The sequence below is a fragment of the Polypterus senegalus genome, chromosome 13 (assembly GCF_016835505.1).
Source record: "Polypterus senegalus isolate Bchr_013 chromosome 13, ASM1683550v1, whole genome shotgun sequence".
Lineage (NCBI taxonomy): Eukaryota > Metazoa > Chordata > Cladistia > Polypteriformes > Polypteridae > Polypterus > Polypterus senegalus.
In genome coordinates this window covers 4,787,018-4,807,427 of record NC_053166.1, presented here as the reverse complement: position 1 = coordinate 4,807,427, position 20,410 = coordinate 4,787,018, and the positions used below count along the sequence as shown (strand labels likewise).

The window sequence follows — 20,410 nt, the reverse complement described above, 5'->3', positions numbered from 1 at the left end:
GGGTTTTAACTTGTATTGAGTCGAGGTATTGACGTGAACACCATACATACGGAGAGTATCAAATTATATATATATATATATATATATATATCTATCTATCTAGAAGGATAAAATGGCAGTAACAACAACAAACTTTATTTCTGTAGCATATTTTCATACAACTTATGCAGCTCAAAGTGCTTCACATGATGAAGAAAGAGAAAAAAGACAAAGTAAGAATTCAAATCCGAGAACACTAACGTAGAATAAGAGTTAGGTGGTCTGATGGCCAGGGGGGACACAAACAAACAAACAAACCAAACTGCATGCACTGCTATAACGATGACGAGCAGCGAACACACTCGACTTGTCATCCTCTTCCTCTGTACGTTTATCATTCGTTGGCTCGGAGGTTGATGCGCTTGCTGCTTTCTGAGCAGCTCTTCCTTTCTCCACCGCTGCTTCTCTTCTTCCGTCGACATCTTTTCACGTTAAAAAGTCCGTGTTTGTGTTGCAATTACTTAGTACGTTTTCTTCAGTGTTTCACTTAAACGGGCACTTAGTCTTCAGTCTGCCTCAAGAATGATTTAAGATATGAAGAGGTAGGGGAAGTGACGGCGAAGGTGGTAGGGAATGAGAACGGCGCCCGTACACGTGCCACATGGCCGCCCTGCTGCTGAGAGTTGATAATACAATAAAATAAAAAGAGGAATAACCTTGGAGGTCAATCATCACGCCGAGAGTGGACAGTAGACGTCACGTAGTGTATGTGCACCACATTTCAGGTCCGTAGGTCCAACGGTTTGCGAGCTACAGGTGATTTTAAATCCTGGACAGACAGACAGCCATGCTAGCGTATTGTTATAAAACGATGTGGTACTTCAGAACGCAATTCCATGTTGCAGGTTTATAATATGCCAACCTGCCATGATTGTGTAGAAATGACTTTGACTTGAAAACTTGAAACACTTCACATACTAACAGAACATTCACGGCACATAAAATGTTACGCACGTTGCGCGTTCACCTGGCGTATTCTGTACACACGTCCTCAACAAAGTCAAAGTGAATTTCAAGCCAAAACTCCAACAAAATCAAATATTCACCTTGATAATAGCAGGCTAACGTGCTTCCCAGCTTTAGAAGTAGGCTCTTGTTACACTGAGCAGTGAGGTGACATTCAGATTTGTCAGCTCCCTGCCGGATGTTTAAGATGGTCCGCCAATTCAAAACGTGAGCCGCTTCTACTAAGCAGACTCTTGGAGTGCCCCCTTATTTGTAGGAAAAAGTGAAAATCCCTGAACTGGCCAAAGCAGCTTCTCTTCTAATTCCAGTGGAAGTGCGTATTTCTGTTGCCGGTCTTTGCCCAGTCAGTTGTGGGCTCTTTTTCTTCCGCTGTAAGTTTACCTGAACAGCATATTCACCTGCCATCCCTCATATTCCCAAATTTTCACTGATTATTCCACTTTCCTTAACGTAATGGCCAGTGTTTTGTCAGAAACGCTACCCGAGTGTCACCTTCAGCTGCACAGGTACGTACGTGCCCGCTCTCTGATGTGATGTGAATGGAGCATCGCTGGCATATTCAATGGTTCTCCATCCATCCTGTGAATTAGTTAAGTAGAAAGCTGCTTCTTCATTCCTGTCTTGTGCTTTGTGTTTGGATTTCCTGCTTTTGACTCCCGCCGTTGAAGTAAGCTGCTCCCTCTGGTGTCTGATTGTTGGCTTTGTTCACTTTGATGCCTGCTTTTATTTTCCATTTGGTGGTGTTTTTCAATCCTATAAGCAATATTTATTGTTGAAAGTATTAAATATTTCATTATTAAAAGAACTTTCCTTGGTTTTTCTGTTTCTTGACTTTCAAGCTTTTGCTGCACTTTTGTGCCTGTGCAGGCTGTCCGCGTGCCTCCTGAGTTTAGGGCCAGGCTGCCTGAGGTGGTGAGGCCTACTTTTTATGGAATGCAGGAGTGGCTTTTGGTTGTTTTTTGGCGTTTCATGATCAGGCAGGTGGTTGACACAATTAATTACAGAGTAACCAGGGAGGAGGAGGAGGAGGACATTGAAAGCATGCGCCGATTCGGATTTTACAGCACTTTGCCGTACCCATCTCACGATGAACCCACCCAGCTTGGTACCCGAATGCAGCTATGCTACAGGTGATACCTCTGCACTCCAGGAACAGTGTGGCAACACCTGATGGTAGTTTTTTTTTTTTTTTAACCAGTGCCAGTCCTGCCACCAACCCCCCCAAGTCTCCCCCAAGTTGGAGGATGCCTATAAAACAAAAATACGCAAATCAGATAAATGGTGCGTTTTCTTCCGTTCACTAAACAACGGACGGGCCTGCACCAATGACGTGCGTGGTGTAAGCCGATTGTCAGTATTTCTTTGTTTTTGCTGGCCCATGTCCTGTATGTTATGGTCTGCCAGCCTGGCTCTCGAGCTCCAAGTCCTAGTAAACGGCCAACCTTTGGCCACAGTGGGGTAGCAGGCTTTTCAGACCGTACAGATCCATGATAATAAAGGGCGAAATGCTACTACAGTCATCCCTCGCCTATCGCGGAGGTTACGTTCCAGGTAAGGTGAAAATCTGCAAAGTAGAAACCAGATGTTCAGATGGTTATTTTTTATATTTGAAGCCCTTAAACTCTCCCACACTCTTCTAAACATTTCCCGCACAAACCCTTTGTATTCTCTTAGATATTTGGTAAGATTTGTTGAAAGTATTCTGTAAACACACTGTTTATTTACAGTAAAACCTAAATATTATTGATGTCGAGCGTCTCCAGTATCATGTACGTTACATGTTATGTTACAGCCATTACAATAGACAGGCCACCGGCAATAAATACGTACAATGCAAGAAAATACACAAAAGTGAACTCCTCACACAGCGAAACACGTTGATGCTGACTGTCTGACTGAGACGAGACTTCCTGGTTAACGCAGCGGAATCGAATACGGCGCTCCGTCGCTGAGCCAATCAGCACACAGGAACTTAACCGCATGCTCTGATTGGGCAGCTTCCCAGCCACCTGCCAATAGCGTCCCTTGTATGAAATCACCTGGGCAAACCAGCATAGAAAGCATGTACCAGAAGTAAAAACAGCCATTGTCTGAGCGAAAAATCTGCGATATATATTTAGATATGCTTACAATTCAAATCTGCGATAGAGTGAAGCCGCGAAAGTCGAAGCGCGATATAGCGAGGGATTACTGTACATCCAGAAAAAAGGAAAAGAGAACACACAAGTGTAACTAAAGTAGTGTTCCTCTTAGTTGTAACATTTATTAACAATGTAAATTATACAAATCTTAACAAAAGCCAAATCAAACAGGAAGGCATCAAAGGGTTTGCACCTAAAATGGACAAAGCCAGTCCTTACTCCCAAAATGTAACTCACTTATCAAGTACATAGCAGTAAATCCTAAGGCTGCGGCAGCCATCTTGGGCTCTTAAACCGTACAGGAGGCGGGGACTAAAGTGCCAACATCATGTGACCGCCCCCACTCCCAATAGGCCCAACATACAGCAGGCAGGGCCAATAGAACATCAGACTTGGAAATCGATAATTAGCATAACACAAACAAACATAAAGCAAGAACGAGGAAACTCCATCCGAATGTATAAAACAAGAGACGTGAAGCTCGAGCCAGGGCTGTCCCACCACAGTGTCTGTCTGTCTGTCTGTCTGTCAGTCTTGAGTGCCCCCCAGCTGAGGAGCTCTTTACAGGCTGACCCGCAGGCCCTTCACTCGTTTCTTCCTCTCGATTTTGTCTCTGCCAGGTTGATGACAATTCGGAAGCCTTGGACGCAGCCGCAGTTGAGGCCGCTTTGTCACTGTGTGAAGACGCCACTGATGCTCATGCTCTGACGGATCCTTGGGAACAGTCCTTCAAAACGGAGCATAACGTCGTCACGGGGGCCGTAGAGCTGACCCATAAGACCGAAGAAGGGCCTCAGCTGCTGGAGGACATCGCAGTGCTGTCCCAGAGCATTGCTCAAAGCGGCATGGCCCCTGAGGTGCAAACCCAGAGAGATGTCCTGGAGGTGAAACAGGAGCTGACGGAGCAGGAGGTGGACAGGTCATCGGGCATCGATCCCAATCCATTAGCGGGAAACTTGGCCTTGGAGACCCCGTCGTCAGCAGTGCCGGCAGTCTTGGATTACAGTGAGACGAGGAGCGTGGAAGATGTGGTGCCGCAATGTGAGGTATGCATGAACATTAAATGGTCCTGCGACGTCTGTGCCAGCAGTTGAGTGAAACCATAAAAGTGGGCCGGGGTGCTGTCCAGCCGCATCGGTGGTTTGGGGTGGCAGGGCGAGAACTGAAGCTCACGTAGTTGATGCCTTCTTCTTTGTCACGCTCACGTTTGATCGGTTTCTCACAAGTTGTTAATTACGTTTGACACCGTTGTCTCCTACCCTCAGGTGTTGCCACATGCCCACTCTTCCCCAACTGACGTTGCAGTCAAGTGTGAGAGCGACGACTTGTCTCAGCAGGACTCGGAGCAGCAGTTGGACTGCCACGGTAGGTGTGCGTCAGGTCTGCTGTTGGGGTTGTCCTCTCTCATCAACAGACTAGAATGACGCTGAGCTTCTCTTCGTCTTCTTGCAGAAGGTGGGCAAGAGGGAGCTGGGACATCGTGCAAATCGCTTTCGAAGGTGAGCAGAGGGTGTGCTGAGATAAGTGGACCTGGGAGTCTGTGAAGCGAAGGCTTCGTTAACTGAAGATTTATGCGTCCTTTCTAGGAGCTCGGGGACACGTCTTGTTCCTCTTTGCAGCTTCAGGACATGAAAGATGAGGACGGCTGCAGTGAGGTGGCAAGCATGGATGAGCCGAAGGAGGAAGAGGCTAACGAAGCGTATTTGTCGGAGACGGAGAATGAGCCACCAGTCAGCGAGAGCGACGATGGCTACAGTATTCACAATGCCCAGCTTCAGATGAGCGCGCTGGCCGAGTCCATCCCTAGTAGCCCTGCTTCCTCCCAGTTGTGAGTAATGGCAAGCAGCCCACCGGCCCCGTCCTAATGTCTCCGCCAGAGGCCCAGAATCGTTTGTTTGAAGTTGTGCTATTGAGTTCCCTCTTGAAAGTTCTTTCCCCTTGACTTCCATTGTTTACCTGAAAGTACTTTGAATGACCGCATTTATCGACACTTCTGAGAATTAGAAGACCTCCCATCGGTCCAGCTGTTTAGAACTACAGAAGTGACGTCCCTGAGCTGTCGAGTGGGACATGGCCATCCGTCCACAGGCGCTCGGCCCACCTTTTAAAGCTGTTAGGTGTTTGTAGCGTGTGAAGCAGATGAGCTCTCACTAGTGCCCCCTACTGACCTCTCGTGATGTCCTTGTCTTACACATTTCACCACGTATCCTGTCCTCGTATTTTCTAGATGGTGAGAGTGTTCGGTCAATGTGCACCCAAAGTCGCCTCCTGGAAGGCGTGGAGCTCTTGGTCACATTAACTGCATTTCCCATGAGTCACAGCAAGATGGGCGGTGTGCTGTTCTGTTTTTGGCCCTCGATGCTTTAGGAACTTTTAATTTGTGGCCTGAATGTAGCGGTTTGTATTCCTATGAGGACCCTCCTAGATACTCTTGACGTCTGTGTGAAGCAGCATCTTTAGATAGATAGATAGATACTTTATTAATCTCAAGGGGAAATTCACATACTGCAGCAGCAGCATACAGATAAAGAACAATATTAAATTAAAGAGTGATAACCATGAAGGTATAACAGACAATAACTTTGTATAATGTTAACGTTTACCCCCCCGAGTCACATAGTGTGGGGTCTCCTCAGTCTGTCAGTGAGCAGGACGGTGACAGCAGTCTGTCACTGAAGCTGCTCCTCTGTCTGGAGATGATCCTGTTCAGTGGATTCTCCATGATTGACAGGAGTCTGCTCAGCGCCCGTCGCTCTGCCACGGATGTCAAACTGCCCAGCTCCATGCCTACAGTAGAGCCTGCCTTCCTCACCAGTTAGTCCAGGTGTGAGGCGTCCCTCTTCTTTATGCTGCCTCCCCAGCACCCCACCACGTAGCAGAGGGCGCTCGCCACAACCGTCTGGTAGAACATCTGTAGCATCTTATTGCGGATGTTGAAGGACGCCAGCCTTCTAATGAAGTATAGTCGGCTCTGTCCTCTCTGGCACAGAGCATCAGTGTTGGCAGTCCAGTTTATCATCCAGCTGCACTCCCAGGTATTTCTAGGTCTGCACTCTCTGCACAGTCACCTCTGATGATCACGGGGTCCATGAGGGTCCTGGTCCTCCTAAAATCCACCACCAGCTCCTTGGTTTTGCTGGTGTTCAGTTGCAGGTGGTTTGAGTCGCACCATTTAACAGAGTCCTTGATTAGGTCCCTATACTCCTCCTCCTGCACACTCCTGATGCTGCCCACCATGGCAGTGTCGTCAGTGAACTTTTGCACGTGGCAGGACTCCGAGTCATATTGGAAGTCGTCTGTATGTTGGCTGAACAGGACCAGAGAAAGTCCAGACCCCTGCGGCGCTCCTGTGCTGCTGACCACCATGTCAGACCTGCAGTTCCAGAGACGCACATACTGAGGTCTGTCTGTAAGATAGTCCATGATCAGTGCCACCAGGTGTGAGTCTACTGCCATCTCTGTCGGCTTGTCTCTAAGGAGCAGAGGTTGGATGGTGCTGAAGGCGCTAGAGAAGTCCAGAAACGCAATTCTTGCAGCACCACTGCCTCTGTCCAAGTGGGAGAAGGATCAGTGTAGCATGTAGATGATGGCATCCTCCACTCCCACCTTCTCCTGGCATGTGAACTGCAGAGGGTCGAGGGCGTGGAAGACCTATGGCCTCAGGTGGTGAAGCAGCAGCCGCTCCATGGTCTTCATCACATGTGACGTCAGAGCGACAGGCCGGAAGTCATTCAGCTCACTAGGACGTGATACCTTTGGGACTGGGGTGATACGAGATGTCTTCCAAAGCCTCAGGACTCTCCCCTGTTCCAGGCTCAGGTTGAAGATGTGCTGTAGAGGACTCCCCAGTTCCAATGCTTTACAAAGCTTTTACGTTTTATTTCTGTTGTTGCCCCAAATTAGGGGACGCAAAGAGCATTTTGTATTCTTTGTTTTTCTTAAGAGTTGTTAAATGATATGCCTGATCTATCTTAGGGTGTCAGCCATTCTGGATGTCGTGAGAAGTTAAGCAGTTGGCTAACTAAACAAGATTACAATCTGCAGGCTCGCCTGAAGAAGGGGCCTGCGTTCACATTGTAATCTTTGTAGTTGGCCGATTGAAGGGGTCCTTTTGTTTAACTTTGACTGACCACAAACGTAAAGTAGCAAGTAACTTCACATCACGAGTGCTTACCTCCAGTCTCTCTTCTTTCACAGCTCCATGTGTAGTGAAGACCAAGAAGCAATTCAGGCGCAGAAGATTTGGAAAAAGGCCATTATGTTAGTGTGGAGAGCTGCCGCTAATCATCGGTGAGGATCGACAGACATATTTTATGGTCTCCATCACCACTAAAACCCGTATTTAAATTACTTGCCCCTTTGCTGGTGGGATGAAAAATGTGAAAGTCTTGACCAATGTTTGTCATGTCAGGTGAGGTGTTTTGTCCAATTGAACTGCTGTTTCTCTAATGCAGGTATGCCAACGTCTTTCTGCAGCCTGTTACCGACGACATCGCACCCGGGTACCACAGCATCGTGCACAGGTATGGTCTGTCGTCCTACCCTACAAGTGCAGGACCGTCGTGTTTCACCGTGCACTCGGTCCTTGTGGGCTCATTGGGTCACACTAGAAGCTGAAACTGCTGCTGTCCCTTTACAGGACGTGGTGAGCGTGTTTGGCTCTCCGCGCACAGCATGCCATCCTGATGGACTGATCTGAAACCATTTCAGTAAAATGTAAGACCTCCATCGCACATTTTATTCAGACAGTTTCCCTGGTAGGTGGCTGAATGGGTGCTGTCTTGATCAATTCTGTTTGGTTATTGGTGGGCAACCAAAACAAAAATGAAACCAGTAAAGGAATGGCACGGCCAGTTGGAGTGTGCTGTGCTCGATGAGAATACATAACGTTTGAAGAAGCGTTGAACTTGAGGGTCCACCAGATGTCAGGTAGAAGCGCCACTTGAATGTTTTCATGGCCCCTTACAGTGTGTTGTACTTTTAACGGGCTATAGTTGGTTCCCAGTGCAGTTTGCCAGTCCGTGCCGTACATTTGTTGAGCAGCCCCCTCATGACCACTGGCGCCCCCTAGCGAATCAGCATCACTGTCCCTGGGGTTCAGCCGCTGCACTAGACTGGCCTGCAGGCCTTCGTGTTGGCCTCTGCGTGCAGCCAGTTCAAGAGCAGTTGGCACAGTTGGCGATTTAGCTGAATTTCCTCAATGGCGTCACTTGCTCCTTATACATGTCATAATAGTTTTGCAGTTCATTGGCAGCATTTAAAATGAGGAGTGTTGAAGTAACAAAAATATGTCGTCTTCTTGGAGAATTGTGATGGGTCCTTAAAAAATGCAGCAAAAAAGCGTTTGGCATCTGGGGTGCATTAACCCCCCAAGTATGTGGCAGTTTAAGGGTTCAGTTTCAGTCTGGCGTGTCTTCTTATTAGACAAGAGTCCATATTAGATGCCCATGAATTCTGCCCTCCTACCCCACCCTACGTTAAGTCCAGTAAAGGGCCACAGCTCCATTTTGAGGCGCCCTTCAGTCCGCTCCAATCGTGCACCTCAAATTCCCACTTAGAGCAGATGGTCGACCTCCTGATAAAATCTTAAACTTTGTTTTTGGTGGTCCTTCAGAGTCCCAGCGTATTTGTGAAGTGCCAAGTCCCCGTCTAAACCCATGGCGGCTCTTTGTTAATGTGCCCGCTCTTGACACGTGTAGCTTGATGTCCCTTCTCTTCATTGAGATGAGTGACTTTACATCTTCTACCTCTTGGTGCTCACCGCTGTGGCCTTCCTCATTCTGCCTCGTTTTCTACATTTTTGAGGGCGCTTGTGCTGGCATAAAACAGTTGGCTGAATTCCTAAGTGGCATGACGAGGCTTTGAGGCTCTCGGAGTATCTCAAGGGTTTTAATTTCCCGTTGTGGCCTGAGGGTCAAACACGGTGACTAAAGGGGATTTGCAACCCGGTGGGTGTCTGGCTGAAAAAATGTCAACCCTCCGTAACCCAAGGTCTGGATGGCAGCTGGTCACTGTGGGTAAACCCCGAAAGTGCCCTTTTGAATTGGAGTTTGAGAGATTACTTGGATACACTTAAATACAAAGTGCGGCCCACCAAAGAGTCCAGCACAGCAGGCATTTTAACGTCCCTCGGCCGGTTACCGTTGTGTTGTATTTCTGAGAAGGCCATCGAGCTCTGTGAAGAGGGCTGGTTACTCGTCTTCTGATTGCTGTGTTGTGTTTTGGACACTCGCTGCACGCCCAACCTCCCTGGAAGGGGGTCTCTCTCTCTCTCTCTCTCACTTTCTCTCTCTCTCTCTCTCTTTTCTTTTCCCAAGAAGGTGTTTGTTTTTTAAAGCTTTTTGTCATCTTAGGGAGTCGGGCTGTCAAGAAGCAGGCCTGTTGAATCCCACTGCAGCACTCCTTGGAGTTGTGGGTTAGCAGGATTTTCAGACCAAGTGTTCACCCACTCATTGGGACCCCTGTACAGCTTTTTTTTGGGTGGTTTTTCAGGGCTTGAAGTTGAATTCTTAAAATTAGTCCAACCAGCTACATCCTAACACAGGGTCACTGGGGTCTGCTGGACAGGGCGCAAGGCAGGGACAAATCCACCGCGGGCACTTTGATGTTCATATTTGAGGCATTGTTGTGAATGTCGCCACTTGTTGTTTCTGATGTTCACAGCAGTTTATAACGTTTTCAGTAGACTTTCGAACCACTGACAATTTCTGTCATTTTAGCTTTAAATAAATAAATGTTTCTTTTTGTGCATAGACATTCCCACTCGTATTTAGCCAAAAGCTGGACTTTGTGACAGTAGAGCACTACAAGACAATATACAGAATGTAAAATAAAATGCGCAGATGCAGTAAAATGCAGAGTTTGAAGTTTTTTTCCATAAATTCCTTACTGGTTGAACTTTCTGCAGACTTCAGGCTCTAAGTGTGACTTTGAGAGATTCCGTTGAAGTGCTGTTGACACGTGTGTGGCTCAGGTGGCACCGCCGTGATTAGTGTGCCAGGTTCAGATCCCACACATCGGCGCCGTTCTTCTGGGTGGTCTGGTTAAGTGGTCCCATTTCAAGGGTGTGTGCGTGAGTGGACTCTGTGACAAGCTGGTACCCTGCCCGTGCTGACACTACAACATCGTTGAGTGCGCATCTCCACAAACGCAACCACCTTTGGCTTTTTTGCTTTTCTTTTAAATACAAATTTGGTTCCTTAGATATGAGAAAAGAAAGAGCGCCAGTCAGGGTTATGATCGCCAGTGCCTGCCCATGGCTTAAGGGCATCACCTGGGCTGTGCCTGCCCATGGCTTAAGGGCATCACCTGGGCTGTGCCTGCCCATGGCTTAAGGGCATCACCTGGGCTGTGCCTGCCCATGGCTTAAGGGCATCACCTGGGCTGTGCCTGCCCGCTAAGTTGGGAGTCCAAAGCGCATTCTGCACGACAGCAGGAGTGGCGTTAATGAGCAGTTAGCCGAATTCAAACGAGTGGCTCTGGGAAACTAACGGCTTGTGCTGCCCTTTGCAGGCCGATGGACCTGTCCACGATAAAGAAGAACATCGAGAACGGGCTCATCCGCACAACCGCCGAGTTCCAGAGGGATATCATGCTCATGTTCCAGAATGCCGTGATGTACAACAGCTCTGACCACGACGTCTACCATATGGCGGTGGAGATGCAGAGGGACGTCCTGGAGCAGATTCAGGTACCACCAGGTTACAATCCAGAAGGATTTCTTTTTATTTGACGCCACTTCCTCTGTCTGCCTTCCTGAGTCTCGCCAACTATGGAGAATCTCGTATGTCACATGTGTCCCGTTCTCAGCAGATTGAGGCGGTGATGCCCCAAACCCCCCCCTAATTAAGGGTCTCTAGGTTTCTTCTCCCCTGAGCGTCACGTACACAATGTTGTGCTTTGAATCAGTGATGCCTGCCATTTAAATCACGTGATCGTAATCCTCCGTTTTCATTGGTAGGCAGTCTTTCCTCATCGGTCAGTGGAGTTGCTCGCCGTTTGTCTTGCAGTTTGTAATAAAATACTGAGTACATACAAGTGTCTTCCATCGTGTTATGACTCGAATGAAGACACATTTGGCCGTCGTCACCACTAGCTTATAACCTCAGGACAGACGTAGTGACTCCAAAAAAGTGGCAGCCCCGGGTGTTTCCATTGCAGTGAGAAATGTCGAGTGTGGTGTGCGCCACGCTCAGGAGCACTGGGGCTGAGAGAGAGAGCCTGGATGACCACACATCTCCGTCCCCTGTTGCTGTCCTTGTAACCCAAAGGTCGCCGATTCTCGTCTTGGGAGTCTCGCTAGGCCGGTGGCCACCACAGAGCACAGTCCTTGGCTTACAGAAGAGGTCATCTTAATTGGACGGAGACCATTTACGTTGGTCTGGTCACCAAACGTCTTTCTAAACCTTCTAGCTAGCACTGTGTTGAAGTGATGCCATGAGCGGTAGTGGTCATTATGCTCCGTTCCCGTTAACTTGTCATAACGAGCCACCGCATGTCGTGCGCTATAAATCACACCTAAGGCCCGGGGTCCACACTCACTCGGGGTCTTCTCTTTTACATGGGACAAGTTAAGGCAGTTTTCTTGCCCGCTTGTCCTCTCACATTCTCCAAACCACAGGCGTTTGCTGCATGCAAACGCGGCTCGTGATCGTGGACACAAACAGAATGGCATAGCAGTGCCACGTTGACGGTCAGCTGCTGCCCACACAAGTCACTTTATATCACCAGGACTCTGAGATTGGCATGTGTTGTGCCCAGTAAGTGGCTTACGGCCCACCAATTGTCACATTTGAGGTGTTTTAACGAGACCGAGGAGAGCCGCACTGTTTGCTGTTAATTTAACTTGTGACCCCCCGACCCCCCGAAGGTACATCACCTGTCCAGCCAGCCATCCTTCGTGTTTTGCATGGACTGACTGACTGACTGCCCACTCTTTGAGGGTAAGCAATAGCCTCAGCAGACAATAGCAGGCTGTCTGCCCACTCGCCCGCCCAACTTTGCCACGTCGTGCCCAGTCCTTCATTCTCACCCCACAGATGGGTCTGTCGCTCCATCAAGCTGCATTTGCTCTCCTGTCCATTGAACGGTTGCGGGACCCTCGAGTCCTGTGATGTCCCTGATGGCTTTGCACTTTCCAGCCCTGAAGGAATGCCCAGCATGCACCGGTGACATTTGTCAGGGTGACGAGGACTCTGAAGGTTGTTGCCAACTCGTCGCCCTCCCATTTGCTCCGTTATGAAGATGTGAATCCGTCGAGTTTTCGCTTTGTGTTGCGTCTGCCGTGTTCTGTTGTACGTTTTACCCACAAGTGTTTTTGAGACGCCGTCCTCTACAAGTGACTTGATGTTCTCTTCCAGCAATTCCTGGCCACCCAGCTGATCATGCAGACCTCGGAGTCCGGGATCAGCGCCAAGAGCCTGCGAGGACGGGACTCGGCACGCAAGCAGGACGCCTCCGACAAAGTAAGTGTGCTGCCCGTTGACGTTGAGACGTTGTGCACGGCGGCCTCTCCTCTCCTCTGCTCTGTTCTGGTGTTCCATCTTCATCATCATCTCCTCTTCCTGTGGGCTACTGATGCACGCCATCCATTGTCGATGACTATTAACATCCTGTCACTCCTCACACAGACAGACAGACAGACAGACAGACACACGGCATACATCAGTTGTGTGTGAATATGCATGTGACATGACTAGTGGCTCGTCACCTGTACTCCTGCCAGCCCCTCTCTCTCTCTCTCTCTCTCTGTGTGATCGACCCATTACCTTGTCACTCTCTCTTTGTCTGTCTGTCTGTCTGTCTGTCTGTCATGTTGTTTATTTGTGTGGCTGTGAGTCCTCAACAGTTTCTGTGGAATCTGATTGGCGTTTCTGTTTGTCCTCTCACAGGACAGTGTCCCCATGGGCTCTCCTGCCTTCCTTCTCTCTCTCTTTGTAAGTATCGAATGAATGGCTGCAAGTACTGGTGGGCTCATCTGACGCCGGTGGTCCGAGTGACCTCTTGTGCTCTCCTCTCTGTGTTTGTGATCGGCGGACGCAGCGTCGCCTCTTGGCTCTCTGGTTTGCAGAGGTGGCCGTGTCGCGGTCCAGTTCACATTTCTGATGGCTTTAGTGACGATTGTTTGTTTATTTGTCACTTTTAACAAACAAACTTCTTAACGACGAGCCGCACGCACACACAGCCCCTTCTGTCACTCCAGGTGGTCCTTGGTGCTCGGCCGCCATTCGTCCCTCCAGCTTGAATGCGTGCGAGTGCAACGCCCTTCCTGCTGCCCGTCACTGTGTCGTGCTGTCGTGGGGGGCCGCGCCGTGACACATACAAGTACAAACGGACAAAGACGCACACCGGCCACATCGGAGGGTCCCTGCCGCATGCTGTGTGACGTTTGAAATGCGTCCTTCACTGTCTGGGCTGTTTATTAGGATGTTGGACCCCAAGACTTGTCCTCTTGTGACTCCGAGCGCCGCTTAGCCGCAGTGCATGTTGTCGGCGGCGCTCGTTTAAACCGTTTTTAACGTGCGCCTGAAAGTCCTTCGTGGCTCCTCCTCGTCTTGAGTCCTGTGAACGTGTCACTCGGCACAGGCCGCCTGCTGTCCCCTCGCCACCCCACCGATGGTGCCCACAGTTCTATACGGCGTTATGAGGAACACGCGCACTTCAGGTGTGATCTGAGGATGATGACGGCAGAGAAAACGTCCACTTCCATGTGACGGTGACAGTGACGATGACGTGAAGTGACTTTCACAACAGAGAGAACTAAACCGGCGCGCCTTTATTCAGGAATCGCGGATTGAGTAACGAGTGAAATGTCAGTCGACAAAGTCCAGGCGTCTGCTGCTGCCACCTGGTAACCAATCGGGTGCGGGTTCGAGCCTGGGCGCTCTGCCCGTTTTGAACAGTAAGCGGCTCTTGCTATCATATAAATGTACGTTTAATTTGCGCCGTAAATTGGCGGCGTTCACGTGCCGCTAGGAGTTCGCCTCTCCCTCCGAGTTGATGATGGCATTTATTTGGTCATCAGTCACTTGACGTCATTGTCACTAACGTGGAAAAGAGAACTGGAAACGGCAAAGAATGACCCCACCCCCAGCCCACTGGCCGAACGAGAGCCGCTGCCCTCAAGTGCGCCAGTTCAAGCAAACGCTTGGCTGTCTGCGACTTCGAGGGTGGGCAGGGTGGGATATCGGGCAAAGTCCAGACCCCCAAACAAATGGAAATCTCGGACAAAAAGTGTGCATGAAATTGAAAAAGTGATAAAACGGTTCAGAACGTCCAGAACTGGGAAACATTACAACAAACGGATCAAAGTGAAAATGGCCGCCGTACGTCACTCTGAGCGTCCGTTTGTGACGCACACGACAAACAGAAATACGGAAATAAAATGACCGTCGGTGAATAGTGACAGATGGCAGGCAAACCACCGTCTGTGCCGCGTTTATTAAAGTTGAGCCCGCTGCGTCTCGTTGGACGTGTTAACGTCGCTCCGTCTGCCAGGCTCTGCACTTTTCATTCCAACAGATGGCGGCGCGGCGCACACACCAGCAGCCCTGAGAGTAAAGACCGCTGGAGACCAGCAGAAGGCGCCACCTGCAGGCTCTCCAGTGTGGTGCCCCTCTTGCTGTCTTTGTCTTTTAGGGCCGGGTACAGATGTGTTCACCCTCTTAGGTGTGCAGGTGGCATCGAAGACGTGCCAGCACAATGGCCGCTTGTAGAGAAGAGAATCGTTCATGAGCGCTGTGCCGGGGGGGCGGGGGGCTCGCGCAGTGTGGCCGACGATGTGTGACAGTGACGTGATCTTGGCGTCTGTGGTGCTCGTCGTTTGTCTGATTAGCTTGAGGGTCTCTGGGTTTCTTTTTGAAGTGGCGTGGCGTGGCGTGGCATGGCGTGGCGTGCTGTCTCTCCTGTTCACCTGGTGCAGGTGCGCCTCGCCGCCGCCGTGTGTGTGTGTGCGCGAGAGTGGAAGGCCACCGGCCAGACTGGGCGACATCGGCTGACTTGTTGATTTTCATTCATCTTAGGACGGAGGGACCAGAGGCCGCCGCTGTGCTATTGAAGCGGATATGAAAATGAAGAAATGACGAAGAGGAGGAGAGGCTCGCTCGCAGAGTGCCATCGTGCCAGCCCCATCATCACCTCCTCCGCTTGGCCGCTCTGTAAATTTAGACTGCTGAGGCCTGCCCACTTGGCCTGCGGGTGAACAACACGGCGGTCGGGCTCATCGCGCCCTGGCCAGGGAAGACGAGCGGCCGTGACGTGTGGGCACCTCGGCTAGGAGTTTGTAAATAAAGTCGTTTGTACATTGGCGGCCTCTCCTGTTTGCGTCTCTCACCACGCCTGACTGTGGACCTCCATGTTCATCGATGCCCGCCAGTGGCTCCTCCACTACTGGGCACTTCACAGGAAAGACCAGAAGGAGGTGGGTGGCAAGCAACAACTGCTTGAAATCCTCACACACAGACGTGGGCAACATGAACTGGCGATGCCACACTGGCCACTGCTTGCTGGGATCTGCTGCCCTGCACTTAGAAGATGGGTGAGAGGGCAGCCCTGGTGATGCACTCCTGGCTCTTTGGGTGGCACCATTCAGGTGGCAGCACTGCTGAAGTTCACTTCTGGGTCCGCGAAGGAACACGTCAGTTAGTGTGGCAAAAGGGGAGATGGACACGAGGAGGAGGGCATGGCATAGTACTGGGCTCTCCTGGCACCTGAACAGGAACACGGAGCGTCTGTCTGTCTGTCTGTCTGTCTGCCTTTCCAGTCTGCCATCCAGTCCCCCCACGCTGCCAGGGGGGCTCGGGCTCCGTTCAGAGAGCGCGATGGCTGCTGCAGAGCCACGTTGGGTATGACAGTACGACAGAGTTGTGTTCTGACTGGCACTCCGGTGCGCGTTCACACACACACACACACACACACACCTGCTTACCCGAGTCAGCCCGCCGCGACCCCCAGGAGCTATGGGGTCACACGTGCCAGCACAAGCAAACAGTCGGGTCACCAGCAGGCGATTGGCCAAACCTCAGTGACAGTGGTGACAGTCCAAGAGCAACCACAACACCAGGCCGCGTGCTGTGCCCTTTGCCAGCAGGGCACCATGTCAAGCCTCAGTGCCACATTTAGGCTGCTCTTTAGTGCCAGGTGCGCTCACCCTTGGCACGATGACCTTCAAGTAGGGCGGCATCCAGATGTCATCTATTGTCACTATATGTCACTGTCACAACAAGGACTCGGAAGCTACCAGAGTCGGCAGGACTGAAGGGTCTAAAGCCTGGCAAAGCAAATGTGGTGCCATGTCACCTGGGTGGCATCAAACAAACCAGGCCGCCACTCAGGGATGTCGATTTCCCGCCTGTGATGGTGGCGTCCGTTTTGTGTCGACCTTCATCCGCTTCCCGTTTGCTCACCTTGAGGATGAGGAGGCAGGTGGTTGAGACACTTGGGCCTCTTTTGGTTTGTGACATTCTGGTGGGCGCTGCTGTCCTCTCGAGGGGGTCCACTGGAGTCTCAGGACAGCTATTTGAGGGTCCCCTGGCTCTTTGAGCTTCTCGATTAGAGCCCCTCTCTGCCACCTGACGTGTTTGTGCAATCGACAGACTGGCAGTGCCACCAGCCACTCCTCCAGGAATGGCTGGGGTCTTTGGTGGAACCTTTCATCGCTTTAGTGATGCAGGAGAGACCAGAAATGTGCCAGTGGATGAGGCAGATGGGCAGCCATCATCAGAAGGTGGCACACTGTCACTGTGGGGGTCTCCACAGGGTTCTTATCCTGGATGTCACATGTTGAAGGTCACCCACATAATGCGGGCAGAAAGCCTCAGAGACTCCAAATGCAGTTTGGGGGGGGGCAAGCGGGGTGGGCAGGTGGTGGCATCTGAAATGCACAGAATGTAACGATGCCCTTCTTCCTCCATGGGCATCCCCCTGGGCGTCAACTGTCACGTGTCACTTTACGATGGCCTGACAAGCCCACTGAGCTGTTTTACTGGTTTGGCCGTGGGGGCCTCAGACTCGTCAGGGTGTCACTCAGTATTCAGGTGGTCCTCAGTTGTGGTATTGAGACCCGCGTCCTGGCAGGGTGAGGTGTCCACATGCCACCGTCTTACCTGTCAGCAGTGATGTGCTCTTCCCTACCTGAGTATGTGAGGTGTGTCACTGGAGACCCCAATGCCACCCATGGGACATCAGTGCAGCATCTCAGAGTCACAAAGTCCTCCAGGCATTTAAGGTGTTAAAGGGCACACGTCTGGCAGTCCCCTGGCACCGGGCACATTCTCACACACACACACACGGGCCTGGTGTTTCACGTTGAACATAAGTGCCCCTTATGCCAATGATTCATGTTGGCTGTCCAAAATCTGCCAGCCATGCCAGTGGCGCACTTTGTGCCACCGCAGCACCCAGTGCTCGCTATTTGGACCCGCGCCTCGGGGGCGGGGATCTGACGGATGGTACAGTGACGTCCAGAGCGCTCGGTGATGTGACGTCACAATGCTGGCTCTGAACTGACTCAAGTTGTGAGTGGGCCTGGCGAGACCCCTAGAAGAGTGGCGCTTTGCTTCAGTGACCCTGGTGGGCCGTAGCCCCCATTACTTTTGTGTGACGCTCCAGATGGGGGTGTTTGGCGAGGAGTTATGCAGAAACCTCACTAGTGAGAGAGCAGGTGGTCTCCTCTGTGCCAGCTCAGGGGGTCTTTGTGGTCGTCCAGTCATGAGCCACAGCTAAGCCCCATTTTCAAGGCCACTTCCCCCGTGGCGCAGTGGTTCTGCCTGTGAGGGGGCTCGTCGAGAGTGAAGTGCGTCCTCCACTTGTAGACACCGGGGGTCCGTACCTTCATTCAAATATAAACTCATTCTGTGCCCCCCTTTACTGCTCGGGGGTCTGACCTTCTCCTGCCAGAAACTCCCGGACAGAAGACCTGGAGAAGCTTTTGATGAATCCCCTGGTAGCATGCGCCCCTGTGCCATCTGTGACCACACTGAATACGGTGCCTTCGGGCCCAATGCTGGCATGCAGAGACCGCCCCCCTCCTCTTCTTCTCCCAGACTCGCAAGACCTTTGAGTGGCGGACCCTCGGCCATGAAGATGGCAGTCAACGGAGGTCGCAGCAGTGCTGGGACTTTGATGTGCCCCAAATTCACCCACCCAGAGAACGAGAGACCCCCTGCCATCAGGGCAGTTACACCACTGATGACTTCAGGAGGGGGGCACACTGCACTGCAAAAAAAAAAAAAAGTCACATGAACGGTAAGAAACTGCCAGCTGTGGCTGCCAGAAGGTGACCATAATAAAGAAGGTGACACTAATTTTAGGGCTGCGGTGTCACTTTAGTTTTTTTTGTTACTAACACGTTAACAATTGAAGAGAACGTTTAACTGAAACCCGAAATCCAAGCTCAGCGCCAATCGTTAAACCAACAGAAAATGTTGTGAGGATGAAACGGCAGTGCCAGTGCCCAGCTGGCATCAGTAAAGTAACGACAGCCGACAGCAAATATGGTGTGCCATCTAATTCTACGCACTGAAGAGAATTCAAGGTTTGAGGGCGTAAAGGCATTTGTGTTGGCGCCGTTTGCGTTGGCATCATTTGCCATATGCCCACCATACCTCAGCAAACCTTCAGCACGCAGGGGGGTTGAGTTGGCGAACATCGTTGAGGTCCACCCCCCCACCCCCACCCCCAATGTGCACAGGTATGCGGTTCACCTGGAACAGTGCAGTAGAAGGGGGTGTGTCCTTATGCAAATAGCTGTGGGCGGGGCTTCGTGCGGACCCCCGAAACAGACTAATGAAGGTTGGGGTACACGAACTGCAGTTTGGCTTTCCAATAAAAGAAAGAGGGAATCTGAGTTTAGATGACGTGCGCGGTGTTGGCGCTCTGTGTATGTCAGCGCGCCCTTCAAACGTTTCATCAAATTGGAGTTTCTAACCCGATGGCGCGCATCTCATTAAGTGATGCCTACTGGCCCTTGAATGGCTTTCTGCAGTGTAAGGGTCTCCTCCTCACTCCGCGTTCTTTATTGTGCACGATGCTAAAGACCAGGGGTCTCTCCGAGACCACCAGAAAAATGTCCTCCCCAAAGTGGGCACAAGGCTGTGACGATGTGGGTTCTGGCTCCACACTCCCTTTGATGTTGGAAGCACTTGAACCCAACACCGTCGATAATGTTGCCGAATGAGCTAGTCAATGGAGGCAAATTACTGAGCAAGGGGAAGGTAGAAAGTGCAAAAGTGCTTTTATTTAAAACAGTCAACAAAAACAGTGTTCATAAATAGTGCAGGTCTTCACAATTCATTAAATAAATAATCCATAAAAAGAACGTGGAGTAAAACCAATAAATAGAAAAAACAATCCTTAAAAACGAGAGGTTAAAATCTTCTCCTGGAAGCAGTCTTTAAAACAAAAAAACAAATCCGGTGCTTTTCTGTATGCGTCTCACCTGCTTATCCCGTACGGGCTTAGCAGCAGGCAAGACGCTCTCTACAGCTGCCCTCCTCAAACACACGCAAGACTGGAGACCTCCCGATCCCTGGCTTCGGTTTGGCTCTCATCCCAGCCTCGAGACTTGGACTCCTTGGTCTCCAGGACGCTCACACCAAGGACTGCCACTCCAAGCCTCCCGACTTCCGCTGCCTTTCTGCGGCCTTCTGCGGCTCGTCGCTTTCACCTTGGTCACTCCCGCTACCTGCTCGCTCAGCGGGAGCGACATCAACACAAACACCTGGGTGTCGGCCTAACACCCAGCTTCCTCGCAGCTGTCCACGAGCGCTCATTCGCTCGCACGTCCGCTCGCTCTTCGCGGCTCTCTCCCTCTCACCGACCTGCTTCCTCTCCTGCTCCCGGTAACCTCCGTCCTCTCCTTTCCTTTCCTTTCTCCGATCGTTTCTTTCTCTCTCCAATCGATTCTCTCTCTTTCTCCCCAACCGACTTGCGCTTCTTTTAAAAACGTGAGGGGCCATCACAGCTGCAGCATTAGCCACGGGAGCAATCACGAATGTGGGCAGTTCCTCACCTGTGCACACGGTGAGAACGCCACATCGACGCCCCAGCTGCTCACTACAACGCCCCCCTCACGAAGCCGCCTCGGGTGCGATGATTATTTATTTAAAATCAATGGCCTTTTCTCCACGAGCTGTGGACCCATAACACCACAAAGGCCCCCCAGCGTCTGCGATTCCTGATGCTGTGAAGAAGGTTTCTGTTCACTCAACTGTCAAGGAGCCCCCAGGATGTGAAGAGAAGAAGATGATGATGATGATGATGACGAC

At 50.9% G+C, this 20,410-nt stretch overlaps 1 protein-coding gene across 3 annotated transcripts in view; it reads left to right on the top strand.

Moving 5' to 3' along the window:
- brd8a (bromodomain containing 8a) overlaps positions 1–15,450 on the top strand; it is a 32,950-nt gene extending 17,500 nt beyond the window's left edge. For 2 of the 3 annotated variants that reach the window (XM_039776414.1, XM_039776412.1), the window contains 10 exons: positions 3,767–4,192; positions 4,412–4,511; positions 4,599–4,645; positions 4,733–4,974; positions 7,344–7,436; positions 7,601–7,669; positions 10,659–10,836; positions 12,506–12,610; positions 13,037–13,081; positions 15,167–15,450. In XM_039776414.1, the coding sequence (XP_039632348.1) occupies positions 3,767–4,192; positions 4,412–4,511; positions 4,599–4,645; positions 4,733–4,974; positions 7,344–7,436; positions 7,601–7,669; positions 10,659–10,836; positions 12,506–12,610; positions 13,037–13,081; positions 15,167–15,226 (1,365 nt within the window). In that variant the 3' untranslated portion in view covers positions 15,227–15,450. The remainder of the gene's footprint in view (positions 1–3,766; positions 4,193–4,411; positions 4,512–4,598; positions 4,646–4,732; positions 4,975–7,343; positions 7,437–7,600; positions 7,670–10,658; positions 10,837–12,505; positions 12,611–13,036; positions 13,082–15,166) is intronic. The other variant, XM_039776413.1, reaches the window with a different exon arrangement.
- Positions 15,451–20,410: the final 4,960 nt, after the last annotated feature.